This window comes from Phacochoerus africanus, chromosome 11, assembly GCF_016906955.1.
Source record: "Phacochoerus africanus isolate WHEZ1 chromosome 11, ROS_Pafr_v1, whole genome shotgun sequence".
NCBI lineage: Eukaryota > Metazoa > Chordata > Mammalia > Artiodactyla > Suidae > Phacochoerus > Phacochoerus africanus.
This window is the reverse complement of record NC_062554.1, coordinates 121912913-121933467: the sequence shown is the minus strand read 5'-3', so window position 1 is coordinate 121933467 and position 20555 is coordinate 121912913. Positions and strand designations below refer to the sequence as shown.

General features: G+C 46.7%; 1 protein-coding gene across 1 annotated transcript; it reads right to left on the bottom strand.

The window, feature by feature from the left end:
• Positions 1-3445: 3445 nt before the first annotated feature.
• Positions 3446-18955, bottom strand: LOC125110743 (major histocompatibility complex class I-related gene protein). The gene is given in 7 exon segments (XM_047752269.1): positions 3446-4417; positions 5612-5716; positions 6334-6531; positions 6534-6608; positions 8053-8328; positions 9009-9269; positions 18808-18955. Coding segments are annotated over 7 exon segments (1020 nt in total). The 5' UTR covers positions 18863-18955; the 3' UTR covers positions 3446-4367.
• Between the last annotated feature and the right edge of the window lie 1600 nt (positions 18956-20555).

Below are 20555 nucleotides of genomic sequence, written 5' to 3'. Positions count from 1 at the left end.
TACAAGGTGGAATGGGGACAGGATGGGGGACATGGCAGTTGTGACAGGTTCTCTCTTTCCCCAAATGGCCACAACAATACCTCCCACCCACATGTTCTTCTTACAACGTGACTTTGACAAACTTACTATTGAGTGTTAGGATCCCTGTACCCTCCCCTGAAACGTGAGCAGGACTTCGTGACTTCTTTGACTAATTAGAGTATGGTGAAGGTGACATTATGTGACTTCCAAGCATAGGACAGAGAAATGCTGCGTGCTTCTGCCTTGATCTCCTGGGATACGTGCTCTGAGGGAAGCTAGCTGCCTGGTAAGCAGTCTTCTGCCCTGAGGCCACCACGCAGTGAGGAAGCCCATTCTAACGCACACTGAGAGACCACATGGAGATCCCCTAAGTCTACACAGAGAGAGAGAGAGAGAGAGAGAGAGAGAGAGAGAGAGAGAGAGAGAGATGCTTGACCCCACCTCCCATTGTTCCAGTCCTGCACTGTTTCAGTTCCAGCCGCTCTTTGGCTATAACCCCAAACCAGAACTAGGTTAGGTTAGCCAAGATCTACCCAAATCCCCAACCCATGGAAACTATGAAAGATAATAAATTGATTGTTGTTATTTTAAGCCACTAGGATTTGGGATTTGTTACACAGCCTTCAGAGTGTGAGGCAACCAGAAGACAGAAGGACTTTGGAGAAAGGGGACCCAGAACGAAAGGAAGATGCAGAGATGTTACAGCAAGATAACAGGTTAAAAGGTGACCAACCTCCAAAGAAAGGGAGGCAGTGAAGGCATTTCAGGAAGGGCAGTGGGGACTCTTCCTCTGAGAAGGGTGGTAAATCAGGCATGGGCTGGGAGAGCACCCCACTTCTCTCTGATGCTGCTGCCCACTGCTTGAGGCTTTGGGCAAATGCTTGCTCCCTGAAGAACATTCTGTGAACTAACAGTGTGTGAAAGAACAGCTAACCCTGGAAAGGGGGGGCTAAAGAGCAAGAATGTGTCCCCTGTGCACCAATTTGGGGGCCACCAGGCACCACTCTGTGATCACTTGTCACATAGATTCTGTTGTTGGAAGCGGTGCTGACCAGCTGAGACGAACACCTGACCCACTCGGCCATGGTGTTTCTCACAGTAAATGAATGCATTGACGCTCCAGTTTATGCACCCATGGGGACACGCAACCTGCATATGTTAGGACAAAAACCCCAGGCATGGGTGATCAAAATAAGGCGTGACCACTCAGAGGGCCCCTGCCAGAAAATGATCAACAGCCCTCCTAAGTGGACAACTATTCCTGTGGCCATAACTGTGAAACAACCTTCTCTCAGGCCAAAAGTAGAGAGAAGAGGAAACACTAAGTCAGTGGCTCCTCAGAAAGGAGGGAACAGCCTGGAAGAACTTGAAAATAGTGGGGAGGCAGAGAAGGCCAGCCCTCTGACAGGACAGCGCACAGCAGACAAGCCCCCAGGAAAACCTTACTGGACTTTCACCCTGCTCTTCAAATTCTTTCCTTCCCTCCTTGTGAACACTGCTATTTAAATATACTACATCTTGGTCTGTATGTGCTTAAAAAGAAAGGGGATAATAAATAGAGTTTAAAAAAAAGAGACGACAATGAAGAAGAGAGTTGAACTGATTTCTCTCACCTGACATTCTTAACCCAAATATTAAGACAATCCAAAGCCAAAATAATGATTGTGATGATAGCATGGTTCTTGGTTTTTATTGTTTAGATTGTTATCAAATACTTCATAGATTCCAATGACTGAGCCCCTGTAATCAACAAACATGAGTCAATGGAACAGTAAGTCTAAACGTCTTAGGAAATAATGTAATCTTGAGCCACTCGTAACATGAAGGTTGCAAAATTTTAGGTATTATTGAAAAATCTTCCCTTTATTATTATATTCGTATAACTCTCTTTTTATTATAAAATCCCCAAGGAGAAAACAAAAATCCTGCAAAAACTCCTCTCCATCATGTGTATTTTTTTTTTTTTTAATTGTCTTTTAGGGCTTCCCTCGCGACACCTGGAGGTTTACAGGCTAGGGGTCCAGTCGGAGCTGTAGCCACCAGCCTACACCGCAGCAACACCAGATCCAAGCCGTGTCTGCGACCTACACCACAGCTCCCAGCAACACCGGGTAATTAACCCACTGAGCGAGGCCAGGGATCAAACCCACAACCTCATAGTTCCTAGTCGGATTTGTTTCTGCCGCGCCACGACAGGAACTCCTCGTGTGGACATTTTTATTATGTGTTAAGTGTAGGCCCTGGGAACCCAAAAAGGTTTTGACTATTCACAACTTTGATGAGAGGATCAGGTAGATGGAGAGACATTTTCAGCGATACCTCACCTGAGTTACTGTCCATCCAAAAATATATTGTCTCGATTCTTCTAACCCTAAGAAGAAACCATTCCCAAAATAAAGCTGCTGTCTTTACAGTGCAGCACTGCCTCAAAGACGGTATGGAAATTGCATGGCAGCCCTAAAAGCAAAATAAATCAACTGTGCTCTCTGGCAACTCAGCTGGTACTGGGTAAGAGATGTACAATGGGAGCTTCATCCATGGAAGGAGGTGGGGACATGGAGCAAGGAATAGCCCTGGCATGCTGAGTGTGCCTGTACCCATGGCTATGATGATTAAGGCCAGAGGGTAAATGTCAGAGACCAGGGAGAGCAAAGTTCAAGCCTGATATACATGTTCAAAGTCAGTTGTCAAAGTTGGGGCCACTGAAGTAAGTATCAGAGCTGATATGTGTGGTCAAACAGGGTCATTGAAGTGGGACAGATGAGTGCGTAACTGATGGTCAACCCCAGGACCAGCAGCTACACAGGGCAGGACAAGAGGTAAATGATGGCGGGGATTTTAGAGGGTTGGGAAGAATAAGGAGGAACAAGGGGGTGTTAATTCTCACAGTGGGGCTTTTATTTATTCGCAGGGCAGATATATGGAGAAAAAGCACATGGATAAAGGTGATTGGGGTCCATCTACAATAAGCCAGTAAAGGAAGGACAGAAATTAGACTTGAACCCTCTTCTTAGACATAAACATACTATCATTTGTACATTAAAAGACTGCAGTTGGTGGAGTTCTCATCATGGTACAGTGGGTTTAAGAATCTGACTGCAGGGAGTTCACGTCGTGGCGCAGTGGTTAACGAATCCGACTAGGAACCATGAGGTTGCGGGTTTGGTCCCTGCCCTTGCTCAGTGGGTTAAGGATCCGGCGTTGCCGTGAGCTGTGGTGTAGGTTGCAGACGCAGCTCGGATCCCGCGTTGCTGTGGCTCTGGCATAGGCGGGTGGCTACAGCTCCGATTAGACCCCTAGCCTGGGAACCTCCATATGCCATGGGAGCGGCCCAAGAAATAGCAAAAAGACAAAAAAAAAAAAAGAATCTGACTGCAGCAGGTTGGGTCTCTGTGGAGTTGTGGGTTTGATCCCCAGCCTGGCACAGTGGGTTAAAGGATCCAGCATTGCCTCAACTGTGGCGTAGGTCACAGCTGTGGCTCGGATTCATTCCCTGGACTGCGAACTTAACATATGCTGTGAGTGCAGCCTTTAAAAAAAAAAAAGATTGCAATTGAAAAAAATTGTTTTAAATAAAAGACTTCAATTGGGTTCAAGTCTGTGTAGTTCAGTTCCACTGAAGGTAATTGCCTGATCATTATTGTTCTCACTTTTCCGCTAAAGACAGGAAGAATGAGAGCACCTCCACAGATATGCCCAGGTATATTTCCAAGATGCCAAGCTACCAGGCAGAGCTGCCATAAGAACAGGGCACTTTGGCTTTCTCTTGGGCCAGGAGAGGTATAAATCCCACTACTCACAGGCCATTGCAGAAACTCTCTGGCTGCTCTCCTGGGATGGTCCAGCCTGTCTATAGGTCACAGTCATGGTACCCACAAGCTCTTCTATAGTAAACACTCTCATGAAAGAGGACAAAGGCCATTTTATGATGTAATGAGGGGCCCTTCACTGGTGGAATTCAGGTGGAGGCTGGGTGCTCGAGTCAGAGGTACTGGAGAAGACATTTCCAGCCCTGGATTGAAGGTTTCTCCTAGCCCTGAGATTCTCTAATCCACCTGAAAACCACTGATGACAAATGGGATGTAAGGAAGTGCTGGGTCATGAGACGAGCCATGGCTAGAGGAAACGTGATAAAGGAGCCCATCAGAAGATCTTGATAGCTCACAGTCCTTTTGGAGCTAAGGAACAGAATTTCATGGTTCCTCTCTGCCCTGAACACTCAATCCTATAATGTCCGGTATGTCCATGTCTGTGATGCGTGTGGTCCAGGGCTTTGCGTGCTGGATTTGAGTCCACAAGGAACAGAGGAGGCCATGCTTCCTAGAGGAAAGACAACTGGAAAACAGCTATCTCCCATCGTGAGCTGGTGTAGGAAGGTAGATGATTCCATTTTGCTCTAAAAGGAAAAGAGTTTTTAGTCCGATATGTGCGTTTTTCCGTATAGCTCAAAAATAAATGGTGCAATGTTCAGCAAAATCTGAGAAGCTGGCATTGACATTTTTTAGCTTGCTTTGTCAAGATACTCTTAGTCCTTGACAAACTTTAAATTCACAAATGCCACAAGATAAAAAGCTCACAATGTGTATCATTCTTGAGAGAGGTGTGAGGTAAAAATAGAAAATAATCTTCTTTTTTTTTTTTTTTGCTTCAGCAGATATCGCTTATTGGATTAGAATTATACTTTATTATAAAGAAAACATAATGACCATCATCTCAGAGATAGTTTTCTAGCAGAGGGTTGGTTTAACTTCGATGGAAGAGCATGCTTTGTATGGTATCGCCTGAAGTGGGGTTTAAGTCTGAAGCAAAGCCAAACTCCTAGCCCACATGGGGTTCAAACCCATAATCTAGGTCTCATAAATATTATGCTGTGATCAGTTTGAGCACCTAGTGAAGCCAGAGGTGGGAACAACCTTATAAGCTCTCTAACAGGGATCGTGTCTGTCTTTTCCATTGCTGTACCCCAGATCCAACACAGAACTCTGAACATAGTGGGCATTTAATACATGTTTATTGAATAAGGTTTTCCCCCAAGGTGCCAAGAGCCTGTATCTCTCCCATTTCCCCTTCCCATTTTTTCTTACCTTGAGTTCCCTCTTCCAAAGGTATCTACTTTTCCACATTTCATATGTTGAAAGATGAATTCAGAAGAAAAAGGATTGCCACAAGACTGGGGCAGAATAATGTTTGTCAAAATGGGAAAACTTACTGGAGTCTTGAAACCAAGGGCAAAATTTCCCTCAAAAGTCAATTCTAATGAATAATAGTGATATTGTTTGGAAAAAAGACAAATCAATATCATTCTGTCTTCTCTGGCCCAACTTCTAGGAGGACAGTCCCCCTGGACAGGAATTGTACTACTTTGTTGATATCAGCCATCACCAATGAAACAGACCACTCTCATTGCAAGCATCATCCATGGTGTGTGTTTCCTACAAGGCGAGAGAGGTGTTCCAAGTCCTGTGATGGCAAAATGAAGCCCAACCCATTTCTAAATGGAGCTTGGAGAGGCAGATGCAGCAAATAAAACTCTGTGGAGCTGTGGAGAGACAGTCTGTTCCCCCCTAGGATCCTTCCACATGCCTCTTACCTCGGGGCCTCCTTCTCCAGGCCAGAATGCCAACTCCAGCCAGGGCAATGGCTGGGACAATGAATCCAGCACCGGCTTTCAGCACCAGAAGCATAGTTTCCGATTCTGAAAGCAAGCAAATGGGGAAAATCCACAAGTCCTTCTCCCATTCTGTCTTAACTTTCCGGGACTTTTGTCCCTGTCATCATCAGGAAGCCAACACTATTTTTCTTACTGTCACTTCTTATATCACAGCTGCAAGCTGTGCTATATTGGTCACAGATGTGGCTCGATTCAGCATTGCTGTGGCTATGGTGTAGGCTGGCAGCTGCAGCTCCAATTGGACCCCTAGCCCAGGAACTTCCATATGCTACAGGTGTGGCCATAAAAAACAAAAAACAAAAAACAAAAAAAACCTATCTCTTACATAGTCACTGTGGCATTTTCTAGAGGCTTACTTGGTATGACATCATCACCCTGATGGCAAATGAAAAATGTGCTTGTATTGTCTAGTGTCTAAAATTTTTAAAAATTTATAATATAGTAAGTAGAAATAGATATAAACTACATAAACAAAACTCTTTGGGGTCCTCAATAATTTTTTTAAGAGTAGAAAGCAGTCTTGAGACCAAATTAGAGAACCTCTGATGAAGCAGACCCATTCTGAAGCAAGCAGTGATCCATGCTTCCTGCTCACCCCCTTTCCTCAGTCTCACTCCCAGACAGCCACAGCCCGTCCTTACCCCAGGCACCCTGAAGAACCGTGTGGACCCCGCAGTGCTCCACGTGACACGAGTACACGTCGATGCTCTGAGAATCCAGCTTAACTGACACCCATGTCTGATAGGTCCCATCCCCACTGGGAAGAATGTCTCCATAATCCATTTCTTGGACCATTTCTTCCCCGTTTTTCATCCATGTCATGGAAATTTCTGGGGGTAAAATCCATGAGCTCTGCAGTAAAGAGTTGTGATGCCTGGAACAGTTTCTTTCTGATAGACTCTAACCAGTGAGGGTTCTAGGAAGAAGAAGTTCAAGTTTAATTGAGATATTTTATGTACTAAGCATACAATATTAGAACTTGACAACTGCATTTCCCAATTAATTTTCTTCATTGCAGGAAACATCTAAAACCAAGAATGACCCAGAACCTAGGCTTACCACCTAAAAATTCTTTGTGCTTAAGCCAGTTTGAGTAGGTTTCTTAATTCAGATTAAGGTGGCTATTCAGCAGGTGAGTGGGAGTGTTGGAACTTAAACGCCAGTCACCTACCTCCAAAGCTCATGCGCTTAGAAGAGAGTCAGTATTCATATTCATATCTGTGGCCCAGATGTGTCACGGGGCTGCCACAATTCTAGAAAGTCCCACCATTAAATATCACTTCTGGGGAGTTCCCACTGTGGGGAAGAGGGCTAAGAATCTAACTTCAGTGGCTTGGGTTTGATTCCAAGCCAGATGCAGTGGGCTAAAGGATCAACTGTGGCCACAGCTGTGGCATAGGTTGCAGCTGTGGCTCAAATTCAATCCCTGGCCCAAGGGAACGTCCATACACCATGGGTGCAGCCATTAAAATAAATATATACAGGAGTTCCCATCGTGGTGCAGTGGAAACGAATCCAACTAGGAGCCATGAAGTTGCGGGTTCGATCCCTGGCCTCACTCAGTGGGTTAAGGATCTGGCATTGCCGTGAGCTGTGGTGTAGGTCGCAGGTGTGGCTCAGATCTGGCATTGCTGTGGCTCTGGCGTAGGCCGGCAGCTGTAGCTCCGATTCGACCCCTAGCCTGGGAACTACCATATGCCACGGGCGCAGCCCTAAAAAGACAAAAGACTAGATAAATAAATAAACAAAACACATACATACATCAATAAAGTGATTTTTAACATAAATAAACATCACTCCTGTGGGAAAGAGACATTCAGTTTTGTCTAGGAGTTTCCCCCAGCATGATGAATGTGTAATTAATTTGAATAATGAGATCATACATGAAAAGTCCTGTGTTAAAGTTGACTAATCAAATCATATCCTCAGTGTATAAGGGGAGCCTTGTACTGAAAGAAATTGTATCATAAAGTTTACCCTTTAGGAAAGCGAAGCAGATTTCCACTCATCCTAGTGTTGTGTAAGCCCTTGGTGACCACACAACCTGAAGAATTGCATCACCTCCCAGAGTATTTCCCAGCTTATCACTGACAGATGGAAGGATCAGTCTCACTGGATTCCCCTAAAGGGAGCGTCCCTGGAGGTACTCCACTGTCAAGACAAGTGGAAGTGCTGAATGTTGTCAAAATGCTGATAAAAAGGAACGAGGGCACGTTTTCACAAGGAGTTACAGATCACCATCGTCCAAGTAACAAACTAGCTTTTAGACTAGGGCGACCACAACCCAGATTAGAGGAAGTTATGTGTAAAATACACAGGTTCGGAGGATGTGGAGTCAAGGTGTTCCCTCTCCTCTTTACCTGTCCTTTGTAGGGTATCTTTCCCGTACTCCAGAAATCTCCTTAACCAGGCAACACATTCTTGTTCCAGCCAGTTCTTCTGATACTGTAACTCATGCCAATTGGCCTCCCATGCCTGCTTGGTGATGTGAGCCACATTATCCACAGCCATCCAGGAGAGCGTATCTTTGTTGAAGATAATGAAATCCTGCCCATCATATGCATATTGGAGAAATCCTGTGGTGCTCCCATCCTCCAGCAACTCACAGCCAATCATTCTCTGCTAAGTGTGAAGCCCTGGAACACACATGCAGGCAGGAGGGGACAGAGGTTTACGTGGGGATGTGGAGGTGGGTGCCCAGGTGCTGTGACTGGGGGCCTGGCTGGGAGCCTCCTCTGCCCCACAGGACATCACTGCACAGGCCTGCCATGGCATCATGAGTCTCTAGGAGGGTCCTGTGACATAAGCCCACCTAACGACAGATACCTGCAGAGTACCCACTGCAGGCCAAGAGAGTATGCTAACCCCTGCCTTGGGCATTATCCTGTATTGGGAGTGACCAATTGATAAACTTTTTAATACAGTGGAGGAGGCAGAGAGACGCAGGAGCCAGAAATAGCCCTGGGAAAGTTAATGTAGTAAGTAAGCGCTGGGCGCAGGCAAGCACCTGCCTCAGCCTGGCCACCAGGAAATGAGACGGGCAATGGCCAAATTTAGGATGGGAAAGGAGAAGGTACAGGTCAGCAGCCTGATGGGGATGGGATAGGGATACGGGGCAAAGGGCTCCTGAGGAAGAAACAGACAATTTGGAAGCCGCACAGGACAGATGGCAGGCGCTGAACCCATCAGCCAGATTGCCCAGGCTTTGCCAAAAGAATGCAGCTCAGCAACTGCTCACACTCGCCGTCAGCCCAGGGGCCTCTCTACCGGGATGGGGGCTAGAGATGGAAAGCATTCACTCCACTGCCTTCACCACCTGAGTGATTGTAGTGACGCTGCAGCTGCTTCAGTTCCGCCTTGAACGTCTGCTGCCGGCCCTGCAGCAGCTGCGTGTACCTCTCCCAGTGATCGGGCGCCAGGTTCTCCGCCATCCACGGGGCCCGCGGCTCCTTCTGCCGAGAGACACTGTCATACGTGGTGATGGGGTAAGAATCCACGTACCCAACTGAAATAAATTCAGGCATCTCATGGCCAGGATACGAAATGCCCAGGCAAAAATATCTCAGAGAGTGAGTCCCTGGAGGGAGGCAAAGAAGGTGGATAGTGAGAGTCACAGCGGATCCGGAGCCATGAGCTGCATTCCACTGAACCCCCATGCGGGGCTTCCATGTTCCGCTGCACCTGTTCTCCTGGGGACCCAGCTGCTAGTTCCTCTTCCAGAAATCACAGAACCCCAGGTACTGGGACCCGGATAGGACTTGAGAGCTTTAGCCAAGACCTGGAGTCTGTTCTGTTTAGGTTTGGAAATCTTAGGATGAAATTTTACAGGTAACTCAACTTGTAAGTGAAGTAAATATTCTGGGCAGTGGGGAAAGGGGCCCCCAGGAGAGCTGTCCCCCAGGGACCCTGAGGGTTTGAAAACTCTGATAACCCAACTCCTTTGTTTCACCACGGAGGCTCCAGGTGGATGAATAAGGGCCCTACCTCATCACTGTGCACACATGTGTAGGCGTGTAGGTGTACACACACACACACACACACACACACACACACGCCACATGTGCACACACACACACCAGGTGAATCTGCTTGACAGACCCCCAGTGAGAATCCACATCAAGCCTCCTGAGAAAAATTTTTAAAAAGCATAGTGTTTTTGCTGTTATACCAAACCAACGCTCTCGACCATTTTTCTATTCTTTCTCTACTTTTTCTTCTGGCCAAACATCACCCTAAGAATTGTAATCATCACTAAGGGTCAAAAGTAGGCTAAAATGAAACAAAACTGGCGCTCCCCGCCACTTCTGCCCTGAACTTCTCTAGGCTCAACCAAGAAGCCCCCGGTCTAGTGGAGACGGCAAAGCAGTTTCAAAGTCGTGGGAAGAGTGTCATGATGGGGGATCAGCGTGGGGTGTTGGTGCTCAGGAAAGACTTTCCAGAGAACATATGTCTTGGGGAGGTTCTGGGACAGATAGGAGGTGAGCAGGTCCTGAAGCTGGGAAGGGACATGGGAGCAGAGCAGAAACCACGTGTGCCGGCAGCAGGGAGGAGAGCATGAGCTGTGGGAACCCATGGCCTAGGAGCCCTGGAGCGCAGTGAGCACCACAGGGGAGACTGGGAGACAGGAGGCCTAAGTGGTAAGCAGAGCCCAGGCTGGAGGTCAGGAGCCCCCACACCATGCAAAGACCTGGCAGGGGAGGGCAGGCAGCACCGTGGCTTCCTCCCCCACCCTGCTCGCTATTGGCTGGAAATGCGCATCTCTGAGTCTCTTGTCTTGCTTCCTCCTGCCATCCTGACCCATCTAAATCCTCCTCAGTCATCAAAACCCATCTCTTGAACACTCCCAGGACCAGCTCTGACGTTTGCATGGCTGAGTCAAGAGGACAAAGGAGGCCCACATTCCAGAGGGCCAAATATTTAAAAGGAATAAATCAAGCTAATAACCTGTTTAACATTTGACAAATAGCCCTTCCTGTGACCTCAAAAGGCCAAGTTCACATTGAAAAATTTCAAACTTTGGGGTGGCACAGAACAAGCTGGCCTCCATTCTCCAGCCCCCAGCCCTTGGCCTAGGAACCATTGCCTTCTCTACCTACCCCAGCTCCACCAAGCCCTGCCAAAGGCCTTGTACCCATATGCAGGCACCCCTGCTTGCTCATTTAGGTTTCAGCCGCAATCACTGCCTCTTTGCCACCTCTTGAGCCTGGCAGAGGCTGAGGCAGGATAGTCCATCCTTAGGAGGGACCAAAGGAAGAGGCCTATGTAAACCCAAGCAGCCCCGAGTCATCTGGGCAGCGAACTGCAGGTCCCAGATACCTGCAGGTGGTACAGACATGGGGTGAGCCCCTCCCCTTGGCCTCAGGGACTCTTGGCTCTGTGGGAAAGGATGTGGCTGGGGAGCGCCGGAGCAGGCCCCTCTAAAGGGTAGTATCCTGTCCACGGCTTCTCTTGCCTGTGTCCAAGAGCTGGGTTAGACACCACTCCTCCCAATTTCTTCCAGGCAGCCTATCCCGCTGCTCTCGCTCCCTTCATGAGTTCCTGGAGCACGTGAATCTTCAGGCGTGACCCTGACACTGTGGAGAAACTCGGATGGGTGTCAGACTCCCATTCCTTGTGCTGATCGTCCACTTAATGATGACCACGCCTTCCTCTTCACTTATAAATATGTATTTACGTTAAAGATATATTTCATTTAAAAAAATGGTTCACAAAATGGCTGGGTCAGCTTTTGTGCATGCAAGTCTGTCTGTAATTTCCTTTTTTTCTAGAACTCCCTCGTGACTCAGGGGGTTAAGGATCCAGCATTGTCACTGCTGTGGCTCTGGTTATAGCTGTGGCACAGGTCTGACCCCTGGCCTGGGAACTTTCATGTGCTGTGGGTGCAGCCAAAAGAAAAAACAAAAAACTTGTCGTAAGAGGCAGGCTAAAGAATGGGGAGCAGAGCTGAAATCTAATTTATATCTGGTCTGGAGTCTGCAAAAGTTGTATATGCTTGAATCTGTGACTGATTCTGCAAATGGTTCTATTCCTCCACATCAAAAGGTTTGCGGCTCCTTAGCAGATAAATGCAGCTATTTAAAGATGGAGGCGAAAGGAAGAGCAAGTCGTGAACATTAGTTCTTAAACTTGCTTAGTATCCGTCTGCGTATCCTACAAATTTGAGTGCCTCCTCTGTGCCAGGCGCTATTCCAGGCCCTCCCTAAGTACACCATAGACAAAACAGATTAAATTGTCTGCCCTTCTGGAGCCTATATCCTAGTGGGAGGAGGGGAGGAAGGCAGACAATATTAAAAAAAAAATATATATATATATATGTATAAAATATGTCTTTTAAAAAAAGTGCAATAGAGGAGTTCCCGTTGTGGTTCAGCAGTAACAAACCTGACTAGTATCCATGAGGACTCAGGTTCAATCCCTGGCCTTGCTCAGTGGGTTAAGGATCTGGTGTTGCCGTGAGCTGCAGTGTAGGTGGAAGATGTGGTTCAGATCCTGTGTTGCTGTGGCTGTCATATAGGCTGGCAGCTGCAGCTCTGAATTGACCCCTAGCCTGGGAATTGCCATGTGCTGCAGGTGTGGCCCTAAAAACCAAGAAAAAAAAAAGTGCCATAGAGAAAATAAAGCTGCAGAGAGAACTAAGCAATATATAATTTTAAATATCAGCAGTTAGGGATGACTGCCCTAAGAAGGGGACTTCTGAACAAGTGCCTAGGGAGCCAGGCTGGTACCTGAGGACTGCAATCCAGGCAGGAGGGCCTGTGCAAAGGCCCTGGGGAAAGATCAAGCGTGGCACATTCCAGGAGCAGCAAGAAGGCCTGGTGTTGGAGCTGAGGGAGTGAGGGGTTAAATAAGTAGGTAGGAATTGCTTCCATAGTTATTGATAGCAAAAAAAAAAAAAAAAAAAAAATTCAAAGAAATAAATTCCAGGCAAAGAATGGGGGAGGGGAAGGAAGAAAGAATTTTAAAAGAGATTGTGTTACAGATTGGTATAGAAATTCTCTTGGAATCTGGGTTTCCTTTTATGACATCTGGTGTCTACATGCTTCGTAGATGCCAACAAGCAAAAAAAAAATAAAGGTATTACCAACTTGGTGTATTACTGTTCAACAGGAGGTTTATCCTAAGTGGGTATCACTGACATCACCTTCACACATAACATTTACAACTCATGTAATTTTGCTTTCTTCTAAAAATGTAACTTCATAAAAATCTGCATCTTCCAGAGTTTATAAGCAGTAGACACAGTCTGTTGTCAATACCGTTCAAGGACAGTGTAATGCCTTTTTCTCCAACCTCAATCTCAGCCTAATGCCTGGTTTGAAGCAGTTATTTTGCATGAGCCAGCCCCGACTTTAGGGCCTGCTTTGCTCCTAAAAGCTGGCCTCCATTTGCCAGTCATCTGCCTGGCCACCCTTGTGCAGCCATGGTGTGGCTCTGGTCCAGGACATCACAGCCTTCTCCTCTTCGTTTGCCATAAACCCAGTTACCCATCTGGTGCGCCCACAGGTGTAAGTCACACTTGCTCCTTAGCTGGGCCTCCAAAATGCTATCTCGGCTCTGATGGGAAGTTGGTTGACAGATGTTAAGTCAGTAGATCGGAACAGAAAAATACGGGAAAGCCCATGGTACCCTTTCTCTCATGGTACATCAGACCTTGTGATATGCTCTACCTTACAGATGATAGGTGATTAGACTTCGGTGATAACTATGAAGGTTGAATCATTTGAAAAGGCCTGTAATTGACCATTTTTGATCTACCAAAGCAGCAATTTCATATGATTCAATAACATTTTCTGATTCTTTCTTCTTGCTGCAGAAGTTATGAAATTAGGTTTTTCTGTCTCTTTCCATGAACAGATTATCAGCATCAATCCACTTATTGAACTGAAATCTACAATTTCGAATTTGGTCTTCTGTCCAGGCCAGTCAAGCTACTTCTCAAAGAGCATTTGCTGCTCTGTCCCAGTGGACACTGATAGACATTGCTGGAGAGTCTGAACAACATAACTGGACAGCAATTAGACCAAATGCAATGATGATTTTATTTCCTAAATGATCTTCCCTTTACCCCACAGACTAACTAGCTTGATCATTTTGACAAAAGACTGTGAAAAATCACTGTATTATAAAATAATTGATATAGTATTTTCAGGTGTTTGTCCATGGGGACAATTGATAATTATTGAGTTTCTACTATGTACAGGGAATTATGAGGCAATGTCAAAAAGGGAAAGATGAGACACCAGTTCTTTTCTTTAGGAACTTACAGTATTACTGGAGAGCTAAAGCATGTGACATAAATACAACACAAGAACACATGACAGCAAGTAGGAAGTGCCACAAAAGAAGTACCAATGGAGTGCTTGAACAGCTAGAGGAGAAAGATCCTGCTCTCACATGAAGGGATCCAGAAATACCACTAGGAGGAGGTGGGAAACCTCCTAGTTGGACTTTTCATGGGCTACGGAGGGCAGCAAAATCTGAACCATCACCCTCAGAACAGCACTTATTTCCTGAGCTCATACGTGCCGCGGGTCAGCTACCAAGCTAAGCCTTTCACGAACATGAGTTGCTTTGACTTCTCACAGCAACTCTTTGAGGTAGGTCTTAAGATTCTCATTTCATGGATCAAAAATGGATGCAGACAGATGAAGAAAATTGCCCAAGATTATCCTTAGAATCCATAAATCGAGGAGTCAGGAATTAGACTCTGATTTCTCAGGTGGGAAGTCCCTCTGCCTTAGACTACCCAGCTGGTCCTAAACACTGGCACTTCCCCATCCCAGGCTCTGTTTCAGGCTCCTTGCCCAAATCACCATTGCTCTCTCCCGCCCCCTTGTGTCAAGGATGACTCACTGTCCTGGATTGCCCAGGCTCTTGGTTCCAGACCTTCCTAGGATTGGCTGCGAGTCCCTATTGGATAACCAGTTCAACAAAGTCCCAATTATTCCATGGCCCTCCCAAGTAGCCTGATGCCTTAATACAGTCAAAATGATTATGATTCCTGGGAACTACTCTCTGGAATTTCAGGCATTGTGGGAATGAGGGGGAGAAGTGGAGGGTGATATTTTTAGTTAAGAGGACCTTTGGACACTTCTCAAACTATGCAGTGATGTGGGTGGTTCTATCTGCATCAAGAATTGCCAGTCCCCCTCTTAACAACTCCTCTCACCACAGGAACTTATCCAGGGCCCAGAAGTGCTAAATGTGACAGTCTGACTTTTCAGCTACTCTTTTTTTTTTGGTCTTTTTTAGGGCCACACCCACGGCATATGGAGTTCCCCAGGCTAGGGGTCTAATCGGAGCTGTAGCCGCTGGCCTATGCCACAGCCACAGCAACACCAGATCTGAGCCACATCTGTGACCTATATCACAGCTCATGGCAACGCTGGATCCTTGACCCTCTGAGCAAGGCCAGGGATCGAATCTACAACCTCATGGTTCCTAGTCAGATTCGTTTCTGCTGCGCCATGGCGGGAACTCCTAGCTCCTCTTTTGAAGCTATCCTTTGGAGGTTACCAATGAATGTCTCCTTTCATGTAAGTTTTTTTTTTGTCTTTTGTCTTTTTGTCTTTTTTGTTGTTGTTGTTGTTGTTGTTGTTGCTATTTCTTGGGCCGCTCCCGCGGCATATGGAGGTGCCCAGGCTAGGGGTCAAATCGGAGCTGTAGCCACCGGCCTACGCCAGAGCCACAGCAACGCAGGATCCGAGCCGAGTCTGCAACCTACACCACAGCTCACGGCAATGCCGGATCGTTAACCCACTGAGCAAGGGCAGGGACCGAACCCGCAACCTCATGGTTCCTGGTCGGATTCGTTAACCACTGCGCCACGACGGGAACTCCTCATGTAAGTTTTATTCTCTTCTGAATTTCTGGTAGGCACAGTCCTCATTACTAGGGATACAGCAATGAACACCTCACAGTCCTGGCCCTCTGAGCTCCTTTCTAGAAGAAAGATCAGCTGCTGATAAGGGTTGTGAAGAGCAATAAAGCAGAGAAAGGAAACAGAGTATGAAGAGAGGTGATCTTTTAGGTAGAGGGATCAGGAAAGGTCTTCTGAGCAAGTGGCTTTTGAGCAGAGACGTGAATGAAGTGAGGAAGAGAACCATGGGAGAACAACCTTCCAGACAGAAGAGCAAGACCAAGTCCTCAAGGAGGGTGCCTGTTCCGTGTGTCCGCAGGGAGACCACTGTGTTCTACGTAAAGCTTTGGAGAATGAATGTGCCCTGGTGGGTTCTTTCTCAGTCCCCTCTGTATACAAGGATGACCATACGTCTTATATTTCCCAGAAGAACTGCAATTTTATGAATTTTATTCTCTTTAAATGATTCATTGAAGTTGTAACAAAATGTGATTTGGCACTTATACTCTTGAAAGGTTTTCCATAATACACATAAATTTGCCCACCAGAAAGAATGTCCTTTGTCATGTGTCTCAATTTGCGTTTCATAAGGCAAGTGTTGATTGAGCCACATGTTTGATCTTTAACCTAGGCCCCCTCCTCCAGTCCTTGGCAATCCTCTGGGGTAAGAACATGACTGAGGTCAATGGATTTTAGTGAGACTAGACAGATATTCCAACTAGTCAGCAGGAAATCTACAAATTAGTTGAATCTCTCAGATTTAGATAGATTTGATGTCACCCAAGAAGAAGAGGGCCTTAGGGGAGTAAAACATTATCTTGGAGAAATTTCTTCTTTTTTTTTTGTCTTTTGTTGTTGTTGCTATTTCTTGGGCCACTCCCGCGGCATATGGAGGTGCCCAGGCTAGGGGTCGAATCGGAGCTGCAGCCACTGGCCCACGCCAGAGCCACAGCAACGCGGGATCCGAGCCACGTCTGCGACCTACACCACAGCTCACGGCAACGCCGGATCGTTAACCCACTGAGCGAGGGCAGGGACCGAACCCGCAACCTCATGGTTCCTAGTCGGATTCGTTAACCACTGCGCCATGACGGGAACTCCCTATCTTGGAGAAATTTCTACTTCATGTACCCTGGCTACAGCTCCATGGAAACAGACTGAAGAAGTCTAATAAAGTCTATAGCAAATGCCCATATTTTCTCATGTTAACTCTTTGAACTCAAGGTCATTTCTAAACAGATAATTTGCAAGTCTGTCATTTTAGCACCAGCCTGGTTGACAATTCAAGGGGGCTTATCCATCATCAGTCCCTTGTCTGTGAAGGACTCCATTATTCGTGAAGCGGACTGATACATCAACAGAATTAAGAGTGATATCAAGAGACTGACCTTGGGCGTTCCCTTCATGGCTCAGTGGAAACAAATCTGACTAGCATCCATGAAGACGCAGGTTCGATCTCTGGCCTTGCTCAGTGAGTTAAGGATCCGGCGTTGCCATGAGCTATGGTCACAGACGCAGCTTGGATTTGGCGTTGCTGTGGCTGTGGTATAGGCCAGCGGCTACAGCTCCGATTTGACCCATAGCCTGGGAACTTCCACATGCCGTGGTGCAGCCCTAAAAAGACAAAAAAAAAAAAAAAAGAGAGAGACTGACCTTGGTTTTTTTCAAGGTGAAACTCAAAAACCATAGATGCTCTGCAAGAGAGATCCCATGCATGGCCTCACCCCCATAACACCCACCCATGTCACCACCTCAGTTTCCCACAGGCTGAAATGAAGAACAGGAGGAGTTGTAATGCGTGAAACATCTTTCATTTTCATACAAATTCTGCAACTAGAATAAACCACAGTTGTGAATTTAGTCACTGTTGCTGCCCAAGTTCTCTATGGCTTCTGGTCAGATTACTTCAGTTTCTTAGGGACATCACCTTGAAACATAATTTCACTCAGGAGGCACTTATGAAGTGCCTCTTGGTCACTAGGGAGAACAAGGAAAATGAAGAGAAAAATGAGGCTGTCTCTCCCTGACTTTAAAGAAAGATTTTGGTAAGTAGAAAATTACAAAACTCCACCAGAAGTTCCCTGGTGGTCTAGTGGTTAGGATTCAGCACTTTCACCACTCTGACCTGGGTCAATCCCTGGTCTGGGAACTGAGATTTTATTTCAGGCCACTGCACACTGCAGCAAAAAGAAAAGAAAATTACAAAACAGTGAGCAGGAGCTACAGAAGTACAAGGGAAAGAGCAGACTACTGCAGGCTATGGAGTCAATGACAGCAACACACTGGAAGTGATGTTGGAGTCATCCAGACATTTCCTGAGGCAGTGACCCCAATTTCCTGGAGTTGTGATCCCTCAATCATCAGAATGTTTCAGTCAGAGTCCTGGCAGGTAACAGCCTTCTCTCTGATGAGTCACATGAAGACACTTTAATGAAGGGACTCCTTGCAGAGGTTGGGCAGGGTTAAGGGAACAAATGAGAGATGATGGGGGCACCCAGAAGCAAGCAACTATAGGAGGCCGTTATACCCCCAGGGGGGGTAGAAATTAGACAAGCAAATAGTGTTTCTAAAGCCCAATGGGAGCTAGAACCACGAAGAAGGGGCTATTCAGAGAAAACTGCATTTTGCAGAGGGACACAGCAACTACCAGAGTTGCTTAGGGCAGAGAAGCCTGGGGCTTGCAGTCCATGGGCCTTCTTGTGTATTTGGGGCAACAGAAGGCACCTGCTTCCCTGGTAATGTGGGCTCCCTAAACAATGAAAACCTCCTCTACTCAGTTGATGTATCTTACAGCCAGTGAACAAGTCCAGAACCATGGTTTTATCTTTCCAGGATCTTGAGTTACAGGTAGGGCTTGTGGTGAGGAGGAAAAGCAAATAAACCCGAACAATGGAACTGTTCAATGGCCCTGAAACTCTGACCACATCCTCATGAGACTCACCAGGCTAGTAGAGAGAAAAAACAAAAGTAAAAGAAAAGCTATAAGCAGAAAAGAAAGGGAACAATGCTCTAGAAGGGAAGTAGGAGATTACCCAGAGAGTCTTTCCAGAATGACTTCCAACCCTTCAGAAGACAGGGGACATCAAAATCCTGCACAAATTGTACAGCTAGTCCATCGCTCCAACAAGTCCTGGGTTTAACAAACACACTGTTCCACCCTGGCTTCTTCATTTCACCAGAAGTTTTAGGAAGAAGCTGTTTCCCCGAGGCTGCCTCAGCTTTGGAGTTCAGAGCAAAGAGAACTTGGGGTACTCACGAGCATCGCTGTGCTTCACCGTTAAAACAGTGATGAGAGGTAACAGGAGCACCATCAGCCCCTCTAAAGTCCTTCTCTTTCTGATCCTTTTAACCAAAACACTGACAGGTCCCTACTGATCTTTCAGGAACCTACCCCAAGCTCTGGAGTCAATCAGCAACTGAGCAACGCCCAGGGCCATCTCCCAATAAGATGACGAGAAATAGTTAGTGTTATCAGTTGCTAGGTAGAATAGAGAGAAAACAAAAGGACTGAGTGCCTTCTGCGGTGACCTTTAACCATTTGTTGGTCTCAGACACGGCTTTCTCCTTTAGCTCTGCCTGTCATTCCCAACCTTTAAATATTTATGAAGCACGGCTATTTGAAAGACACAGAGAACATGAAGATTAATCACATCTGGTCCCTCAGGGAGCTCAAAAGAAAAGAAGCCTTTGCTTATTCCCGGAAGCTTAGATTTCACCCCGAAGTCCATGAGAAAGATTCACATGAAGTTCCAAGGACCTGGAACTCTCAGCTCTGACTTCCTACAATGCTACAGTCCAGACGTACCTAGTATGTCTCACAGAGACTGTCCTGTCCGTTTTAGCTTAGGTCTCTCTTTCCTGCTGCTCTAGCATCCAGCTATAATAGCTCAAAAAATGCTTGTTGAATAAAGGAGAGCTAGAAAAAAGCCTCAAAGAAAGTTTTGAGAGGCAGCTTGCTTGATTAACAATCCTCAACACCAAGCCAGGGCTACACAGGAGAACATGTTGAGTTGGGAAACAGAAGCTTAAGCTTGTCCAGGGAGTTGGAAGACAGGCCCAGACAGGAGGGGAATGGGAGGGGTGGGTGGAGGCTAAGCCACCAGGCAGGCTGGCTTGAGCTTCCGTTCATGGACCTGGGTTTGCATCCCAGCTACTTGACCTTGTGCAGAATCCCAAATTGCACTGAGGCTCAGTTTCCTCAACTTTTTTTTTTTTTTAATGGCCACACCCTTGGCACATGGAAGTTTAAGAGCCAGGGGTTGAATCCAAGCTGCGGCTGTGACCTATATACCCAACCGGTGCGGCAACACCAGACCTTTAATCCACCATGCCAGGCCAGAGACCGAACCTACACCTCCACAGCAACACGAGCCGCTGCAGTTGGGTTCTTGACCCACTGTACCACAGCAGGGAATCCTCAGTTTCCTCTACTTTAGAAGCAAATCCTAGCGTATATTTCACAGGGTTGTTGAAGAATTCGATGAAATTCTATTTATGATGTGTCGGGTAGGTGGTAGAACATACTGGTTTCCTTCTCCCAAAAGATATTCACATCCCAATCTCCAAAATCTTTTTTTTTTTTGTCTTGTTGTTGTTGTTGCTATTTCTTGGGCCACTCCCGCGGCATATGGAGGTGCCCAGGCTAGGGGTTGAATCGGAGCTGTAGCCACCGGCCTACGCCAGAGCCACAGCAATGCAGGATCCGAGCCGCGTCTGCAACCTACACCACAGCTCACGGCAACGCCGGATCGTTAACCCACTGAGCAAGGGCAGGGACCGAACCCGCAACCTCATGGTTCCTAGTCGGATTCGTTAACCACTGCGCCACGATGGGAACTCCTCCAAAATCTTTTTTGTTGTTGTTGTTGTTTTTTAGGGCCACTCCCATGGCATATGGAGGTTCCCAGGCTAGGGGTCGAATCAGAGCTGTAGCCACCGGCCTATGCCAGAGCCCCAGCAACGCGGGATCCACGCCGCATCTGCAACCTGCACCACAGGTCCTTA